This window comes from Centruroides sculpturatus, unplaced genomic scaffold (assembly GCF_000671375.1).
Source record: "Centruroides sculpturatus isolate CEXI.00-Female unplaced genomic scaffold, Cexi_2.0 scaffold2398, whole genome shotgun sequence".
NCBI lineage: Eukaryota > Metazoa > Arthropoda > Arachnida > Scorpiones > Buthidae > Centruroides > Centruroides sculpturatus.
Window position 1 is genome coordinate 30,370 of NW_019386529.1, and position 9,455 is coordinate 39,824.

Below are 9,455 nucleotides of genomic sequence, written 5' to 3' on the forward strand. Positions count from 1 at the left end.
GAGAAAGTTAAGCAACTCGTTACTGGATTTTTTTTTTATAGAGAGAAGTAATTCCTTCTTACGCTGAATAATAATATTTTAATTGATGTAAAAACAAATACATAAATAATAATTTAATTAATTAAATATCAAGTTATTCAAATTTTATATATTTGTCGTGTTTAAAATTGTAAAATATATTTTAAATAAAAATTTTAAAATAAAAAATACCATCAAATGTTTTAAATAATGCATTTTAATAATCTTCTATAAGCTTTAATGTACAGTACATGTTTCTGTAGTGCTATTTCATACACACAGATTACACAGAAGTGGAAAAAAAAACGTACAGAAGAATAAAGAATAAAAAAATGTATAATAATATTATTTAAATAATAAATATGATATTAATATTAAAACAAACTTTAAATATCCTGCAGCACTTACATTTTTAATGATATTTTAATATTTATTTAAACCAAATCGATATTTTGTTCCACATTTATTATATTAAATAAATAAGTAAATATTAGAAAATTATATTTATAATGCTGTAGAACAAAGTCTTATTCGTATATTATTTAAGAAAATAATTATTTAATATTTTTTGTAACACACAAAATTGTCATTAAATCTTATTAATGAATATATTTGGTTTATTGGATACATTAAAATTACAGTGAATTTTCATTTACTCGTGTAGAAAACATTATTTTTTTAAAATAATTTTATTAAATTCGTTAACTTTTCTCACCGTATAAGCTTAAAATCTGTTTTTTTTTTTTTCCTATACACAATCTGTATTTAAACATCTATATTAAAGTAAGGCACATGTTGCTAGGTGTATACACTTTGCACTTCTGAATTTGCCATCTTTTAACTTGATTTATCCTGAAACTGTAATGATTTTCAATTATTATAGATGTAAAAAAATTAAAGTAAACAATAACTAAAAGATATACTGTGGGAAAAAGGTCTGATTTATGTATAAGATGAATAAGTTAGATTTAGATCAGTAATGGGGGCCATCGCTGGCTTAGGCCTTATGCTATAAGACTATAATTTAGAGCCTCGTAATTTAAAATTTCTTATTTGGTAGAGAGAAATGTCCTCTTATATATTATATCTTAGGATATTAACAGATTTGAAAGGCATACTTACATGTTTTTCGATATTTATCTAAAACAGCATTGTCATTATATTCGAAGGGATCCAATGATTTCTGTAAAATAAATTTAAAATTAATTACTTATCTATTTTTAATTTATTATAAAAATTAAAAGAATTATGTTAGATTCATACTGCAGCACTAATTCCTCTTTTTCTGCTTCTACAGATTGAAGAACGAAAATGTTTCGACCCAAAACCAATTATTAAAACAAAAAATATTCCCTGAAATGAAATCATATTAATTTCAATTATTAATAAGTTTTAATGGAAATTAAAAATTATTTATAAAAATTACCAAAGACGCATTTAAAACTTGAAAAACTGGATTAAACGGAGGTAAGTCATCCAGTCGTAAATCAATATAAGTAAAAACTGCACAGACCCAAGTTACCAGAAATAAAATATTAACGATGAAGTGTGTTTTAGCTGCAGAACTAAAATTTTTTAAGTTAATTTATTTAATTTACACAAGAAAAAACGTTCTTTTTAAATTATTCAAACCTTATTTCATTCACTACTGCTGTTTTCTTGATAACAGGAGTGCCAATGTTACACATAGTTAGTAACGACCATAAAAATGCAACCTATCAATCAAATATTTAAATAAAACTCTATAAAATTAATGTAACAATCTTAAAATCGTAAAAAATCTGTTATATATAACAGAAATTTTAATTAACTTGAATTACCGTTGTTGGTGCTAAAATGCTTCCGATAAGTATCATTTTCATTTCGTTCGTTGGTCCAACCATACATCTGTAAACGCGTATATATTTAGGACTACTAAACACAATTAACATTAATTTTTATTTAATAAATTTACTTATTTAATTTACCTGTAATCGTAGCCGTAATCTGTATATAAGACGACCGAAACACCGACAGCTATAGCAGGCAAGCCTATAGAATTATTAGAATTTTATAATCAGCAGTTGAAATAATTAATAAAATTAACTTACCCCAACCAAGAAGTAAATATAAGAAAACTCTTCCTTTAACAACACCAGCTACAATAGCACTGAATAATGCGTGACCTTCCATTAAAAGCCACGCTGAAACAGCGGTGTAGGAGTAATGGATAGTACCTGATAAAATTCTGCATACCTCCTAACATGGTAAATAAAATTTATTTTTATTTATGAGAATTACTAAAATTATATATATATATATATATATGTAAAATTTTACTTCATTGTCACGTAAAAATTCGGCAGCTAAAAATGAGCCTAAAGCAACTACAGCAGCAATAGATGTGTTGAATCGAATTGTGTGAAATTGTTCGTGCAAAGGTCTGAAAATGGAAAAATTATTAAATTAATGCAATTAAATATATTAACTAATTAAAATAAAAGTTGCTTACACGGAATAGGCGATGCAAATTATATAAAATATAAGAAGCAGCAAAGAAATACCCATAAGAATCCATTTTAATAGTTTTAACCACTCTGGTTCAGGTGGAATATCCTATATGAAATAGGAAAATCAAATAACTAAGATTATTCTTTTCGGTATTGACTTAACAATAATTAAATATTAAATGATTATCTAGTATAAAATAAAATAGAATAGCTAATTATAGATGATTTTATCGGATAATTTTGAAATGAACTGGGAATCGATCCTTTGTCGGATCCTTTTTCTAGTTTAGTTATGCTTTTCGCTATTTTTAATTCACAGAAATAATAATAAAACGTTTCTGTGGAGTATCAGAAAAATCAGAAACATAACAAAAATTTCTATATCCAGAAAAAAATTTAAACACAAATATTAAAATAAATTATAACACTTTTTTAAAAATATTTACAGGCTATTAACTTAATAACATTGTGAGAATATCATGTAAATGGTGATGGATGGTGTAGGAGTTATAGCAGCAATCTATCGCTCTGAGGAAGTCCGAGATGAGTCAAGCAGGCGAAAAACCCCAGAAATTTTTCACTGGCGGTCTGTCCCGGACGTGTCGGACTTCGTACCGCATCCCTGGACCCCCAATTGTGGGCCTGAACGAACCCATGATGGATATTTAAAAGTCTCTCTTAGTGCCAAACAAAGTGGAAAAAATCAAAAGTGAGAGAAAAATATTTTTTTTAAATGTTATTAAAAGAAGAGGAATATTTCTATACTAACTTTGATCTTGTATTTGTGCACATCAACAATTCTCAAAGCTCTTTATATTTACTATTTTTAAATATTAAAGTAGATCATATTTAACACTTTAAGTAACTAATCAGTGGAATTTTTGGTATTTTTTAAATGAAAATTAAACTGAAATTTTACTATTAAACTTATTATGAATAAATTTTAATTTATATCATAATTTTTTACAAAGAATGTTATAAATAAAATAATAATGGGTAAAAGTACTTATACGTGTATACCATCAAGAATAATTAATATAACCTTAAGATATATTTAAATCTAAACATTATATAGTATCAAGTGCATATGCAAAGCACATGAATCACGAAAGAAATATATTATTGAAAGGAACTCACGAAAGGTTTTCTTAACTTCGACATCACAGTAAAGATTCCTGATGACTGACAAGCACAAGTCGTAGATTCTTCCGAAGAGTTAACTAATTTGCAATCTTCATCTGACCATCCGCCTTTATCGTCTCGTCTGATTAAAATATTAGAAGTAAATATATAAAGAAGATAAACATGTTCAAAGTAGATTTGTTAAATTAAAAAATAAATAAATTACCCTTTAATTTCCTGGCTTTCTTTCCAACGCACGCAATATCTTTGTTTAATCTGTGGTGCAGTAAATGTTAAATTTTAGAGAGAGAGAGAAAGAATGTAGGTTACATAATATACAAGTATAAGACTCACTTCACAATTTTCAATATCTGATTCAGATGCCAGAAGTTTACGTCCTGTCATTTTTTTCTAAAATATCAAATAATATATCAGCTATTATATATTTTATATATGAATATATTATATAGAAAACAAAAATATAAATTACTTTCTGCTTATTCGAAAAACCCATCAAAATTGGATCATTTTCTAAATTATCAGAACTGGCTTCAGGTACCATCTCTAGTGATGTCACATCACCATCGATAAATACCCATTCATCATCATCACCCCTAAAACAGAATTTAAAAATATAAATTTATAAAATAAAATATGATAAAATTATTTCAGAATTTACTCACGAATTAGAATTTTGAAGAGGTGCAACCGAACTCAAACTGTCATATTTACAGTTCAGTATATGAATACGTTCATCTAAAACGAAACATTATATATAAAATATAGATTAAAATTGAATTTTATTATATTAATATAATATTTACTTACTTGGTTTTCTATTTCCTATAATTTTCGACGAAGCTGTAAGTTGAATTTTTTCTTCGGCAGTTTCATTTTGTTCTTCTGATTGCATATGTTCCGAGAGAGGAATGTTACCATTATCTTCGCCAAGTATCTTTGCTGCCGACGAAACAAAGATCCTGCATTCTAAAAATTAAAAGACTGTAATAGTCTTTATTTTTAATATTATTATTTATTTATTTTATAAAGTTTACCAATATTAAAACATTTCTGTTCGATGACTGTAGGAACTTCCGTGTAATTTGTATCCGTTGATTTTAGCAACACCCAATCCACATACGATTTTACCAATTCTGCGGAACCGCCATTTTTCTATTAAAGATAAATCATTAATGTAAACTAATAATTTTTTAAATAAAATATATGTAAAATTCTATTATGTTTTTTTTTTATTTCAGAAAATCATATTTATTGGCTACGTTCAGCAAACAACAGTTCTAATGGTAACGTTAACTGCTATGTAATAGCAATGAATCTGATGAACGATGGGTCAGGTGATTTTTTTAATCAAGGCTAAAGACCATTTTGGAGAATTTAAATCTCGTCCTTGGCGGCAGGGGATGAGTTCGAAGAGGAGGATGGGAGGAGCTCGCATTAGAATTTCGAAGCAAAGCCCGAAATGAAGATGTTCCGTTTCTATGTAGAGAACATACTCAGCAGAAAATACTCAACTGCTCCAGAATTTTCGAGTTTAGTGAACACAGCACTGCCATTCACTTCTAATAATGGTTCCGAAATGTTAAGTAATGGAAACATGTATGACTTAAATCTACATCTATCTTTGATATAGATATCTATATCATAAAATTTGAATTATACACGTAATATCTATAGTTCAAATTTTATGCGGAAAATAAAATAAAAAATAAAATGCATGTTTTAAATTATTTTAATGTCTGACAACATAAAACTTTCGAAAGAACACATTCGCGTGCTGTTGCTCATTTACATCAAAAGTGACCACAACGCCACGAAAGCCCACGATCTCATTTGTAAAGTGTTTGTTAAAGCGTTTACAGACGAACAAAGATCGGCCAGCTGTTGCAAATGTCAAAGGACCGATAGTGCAGAAGGCAATGTGTTTGTTTGGCGTCATTATGATGGAGATGCTTCCAACTCACATCACCGTCACAAAAGAACATAGATCTTTTCAGTACCACTACGACAACGCGGCATCCCATGACTTTATAGAAGTTGGCCAATCTAGACTAGCATCCAACTTTACAGCCAAGACTTGGCGCCAACTCACTACCGTCTATTCTCACGATATTGTTAATTTACAGTTTTATATCCAACGTTCGAGACCTTCTTCAAAGTAAACCACAGTCATTCTATTCTCACGATATTGAAAGTTTGCAGCAAAGATGGAAAAATATGATCGATATTGATGATGATTACTTTCAAGACTGTAGTCATTGTTGAGTTAATTGTCAATATAGTTCTTTTTTTTCAAAATGTCTAAATTTCACCTTTACAAATATATAAATCTTGGAAATTGTACTGAAAACTCAACACTTTTAACGGTTTCGGTAAAAATTAACATAAAGTATATAATAAAAATAAATATACTTGTTTTAAAATATTTTACGTACTTTATTTATCTCTTTCCAACAGTCAGCATACTTTTCAGCTAAAGCACCGCAAACCAAATTTTGGAGAAGCTGTTAAAGATTTATGCATTTATTATAACAAAAAAACTATTACAATTTTTAAAATAATTATTATAATTTTTACGAAAATGTAATTAACTCTTACTAGATTTATTTCAAAAACTTCTACACTTATATTTTTCTTTCTAGATAAAGTTGTTGTTCTTTCCATTATAATATTAATAATGTTGACCAAACTTGTTAAATCTTCACACATTTTTTCTTCTTTCTCTTCATCAATTTTTTCATCGGTGCTGTTTTCTATTAAAAAAATCACATAAGGATCATATAAAAATATATTTAAATATATCATACCGTTTAGAAATATATCCATTATTACTTTTATCCGCTGGTTCGGGTTCGATTTTTGCGACTTTGCCCAAATGTTTTAGAACCTCGCGTAAAACTTCGGGATTGTCTAAAGGAATGTCTCCCTAAAATTAATTTGATAAGAATATAAATAATTTATTTTAAATATCTTTATTTTAAATTATATGTCAAGGAACTTACCACAAGAGCAACGAGTTTGGCCAGATTTGTTTCGCAGAATAACGGATGAGTTTCTGTATCGCAGTCTAAACGATAAGAAGAGTGGAATTTCATAAAGCGTACAACTTAAATTATTTAAGGTTAAAGTGTGTTTACACTACAAATTCAATAATAATAATAATAAGTTTAAGATATAACTTACTTTTTTCTTCGTCTGAAGCCCAACGAGAATATTGATCATTAGTTTAACGCAAATAAAAGATTTAATAACAATTAATGGAGAGTATTTACCATAATCACCAAGAAAACAACTTGTTTCTTGAGGTGAGAGATCACGAAACCAATACGCAATTTCATCGAGCTCGCAATCAGCAAAATGACTGTAACCAGATCCAACTTTCTTGCAACCAACTGTAACTTCATCTTGTTTCTTTACTTCTTCTGTTAATTCTTCCGGATACATAGTCCAAGCTTCCAATGTGTTGTTAACGTAAATCTGAATATCAATTAGTAATTAATTAAAGAAAATAATCTTAATTTTTGTTAAATAATAAAACTTTACCTTTATGCCATTATCCTTTTTCCATGCTACACCCAAATTACTCCAAGTACTATTCGGTATTGGGCCGGGTGCGCATGCTTCCCATTTTTGATCATTTTTACATAAACCGGCACAAAGGGTAATTTCAGAATAATAAATATACAGTCCTGGGCACCCTATAAAATTTTAATACTTTGTATAAAATGGAAACAACAGCGCCTAAATGTACAAAACATAGAAGATTCTGTTAAAGTTTCTCACCGGAATCGATTATATATTTGCGTCTTTTGCTTCTGTAAAATATAATATTAACCCAAACGCTGAAAGAGAATCCATTTGGACACTGGGTAGGATCTTTCAAACAGTTTTCGTGTCCTTTTTCCTTCGCAAAATTGGTAAATTTAAGACACGCTCCAGCATCATCGGAATCTTCTTCGGAACGAAACGAAGCACCCCAACCTAACCCTATAGGGCCATTTGCGAATGAAACAGTTTTATCACCTACATCTGTGCCATTTAGTTTCATGTTGGGCCAACAATAGCTTGTGGACTCGCAGTAAGGCAAGCAGGCTAAAAATTAATTACAATTCCTTAAATTATTGTTAAACATTGAGACATTTTTGGCATCCTCTTCAGTACTTACTCTCATTTATTGCAGCTGTAGTAGTTGAAATCGGAGTTGTGGATTCTGTCGTTGAAACGGTAGTAGTTGTGGTTGTTGTCGGTATAATTACCGTTGTCGTTGTTGTTGTAGGTAAAGAAGTTGTAGTAGTTACACTGGTTGTGGTTGACGTTTCTGAAGTTGTTGTTGTTGTCGTAGGAGTAGTTGTTGTTGTAGTTTCAGTTGTTGGAATCGTCGAACTTGTTGTAGGAGGTTTAGTAGACGTAGATTCAGTTGTTGTTGTAGATGTTAAAGCTTCAGTAGTTGTAGTTGTTGGAATGTTAGTAGTTGTGGATGTTTCCACTGGAGTTGTCGTAGATGTAATTGTTGTTGGAATCTCAGTTGTTGTTGTGGTCGGATATTCTGTTGTAGTTGTTGTCGTGGTGGGTATTTCTGTTGTAGTTGTTGTTGTTGTGGTTAGTTTTTCGGTAGTAGTTGTTGTTGTGGTTGGTTTTTCCGTTGTGGTTGTTGTAGTGGTCGGTGCTTCTGTTGTAGTTGATGTCGTTGATGTGATAGGCGCTTCTGTTGTAGTAGACGTTGTTGTTGGAGCTTCAGTGGTTGTGGTTGTTGTGGTACTCGTTAATTCAATTGTTGTCGTAGTTGGAGCTTCAGTTGTTGTTGTAGGAGCTTTTGTTGTTGTCGTAGGAACTTCCGTTGTTGTTGTCGTTGTTGTCGGAGCTTTGGTTGTCGTTGTTGTGGTGGTAGGAGATTCTGTTGTTGTCGGAGCTTTAGTTGTTGTTGTTGGAGGTTCGGTAGTTATTGTAGTTGTTGGAGATTCGGTAGTTGTAGTTGTTGGGGATTCAGTTGTAGTAGTAGTAGTTGGAGGTTCGGTTGTTGTTGTTGTCGGGGGTTCTGTTGTTGTGGAAGTTGTTGGGGGTTCTGTTGTCGTCGTACTTGTTGGAGGTTCTGTTGTTGTGGTAGTTGTTGGAGGTTCGGTTGTTGTGGTAGTTGTCGGAGGTTCGGTTGTTGTGGTAGTTGTAGGAGGTTCGGTTGTTGTGGTAGTTGTCGGGGGTTCAGTCGTTGTGGTAGTCGTTGGGGGTTCAGTCGTTGTGGTAGTCGTCGGGGGTTCCGTCGTTGTGGTAGTCGTCGGGGGTTCGGTTGTTGTAGTAGTTGTTGGGGGTTCTGTTGTCGTCGTAGTTGTTGGGGGTTCCGTTGTTGTCGTAGTTGTAGGAGGTTCAGTTGTTGTCGTAGTCGTCGGGGGCTCAGTTGTTGTGGTTGTTGGGGGTTCAGTCGTTGTTGTCGTCGTTGGAGCCAATGTAGTTGTAGTAGTGGTAGTGGGTGCTAAAAGGAAAAAATTATATTAACAATATAATTTATTTCGTGCTAAAAACGTTCTTATTTGATTAATTACAGAAAAATATTCTTACCTTTAAGTGAAAAAGCATTAATTAATCGTACAAACTCCATCATACCCACCTGAATTAGACGAACCTCTGATAAATAGACTAAACTGAAAAAAATCATACTTAAACATAACACATTAACATTCATTATTTTCATTCACACATGATTTTTGTTGTACAGATGCTTGTCAACTTGTGTTTAATTTATAAAAAATGAACAACTACACAGATAAATCCTCGTTTTATTTCTATCAATACAATTATTTATATTACAGAAATTAA

At 30.6% G+C, this 9,455-nt stretch overlaps 2 protein-coding genes across 2 annotated transcripts in view; both read right to left on the minus strand.

Moving 5' to 3' along the window:
• The window catches only part of LOC111615236 (adhesion G protein-coupled receptor L4-like), a 3,169-nt gene extending 2,317 nt beyond the window's left edge, over positions 1-852 (minus strand). Inside the window, exon 1 of the mRNA XM_023356645.1 lies at positions 829-852. Coding sequence (XP_023212413.1) covers positions 829-852 — 24 coding nt within the window. The remainder of the gene's footprint in view (positions 1-828) is intronic.
• Positions 513-9,280, minus strand: LOC111615237 (the record flags this gene model as incomplete). Its single annotated transcript, XM_023356646.1, has 27 exons — positions 513-876; positions 1,141-1,201; positions 1,282-1,371; positions 1,445-1,583; positions 1,651-1,733; positions 1,839-1,905; positions 1,986-2,049; positions 2,109-2,256; positions 2,338-2,440; positions 2,510-2,613; positions 3,645-3,771; positions 3,856-3,905; positions 3,984-4,040; positions 4,120-4,243; positions 4,313-4,385; positions 4,458-4,616; positions 4,685-4,802; positions 6,083-6,151; positions 6,246-6,400; positions 6,480-6,573; positions 6,650-6,714; positions 6,831-6,842; positions 6,920-7,124; positions 7,191-7,345; positions 7,431-7,739; positions 7,813-9,117; positions 9,198-9,280. Coding segments are annotated over 27 exons (4,030 nt in total), but the record flags the coding sequence as incomplete, so codon positions are not given.
• Positions 9,281-9,455: the final 175 nt, after the last annotated feature.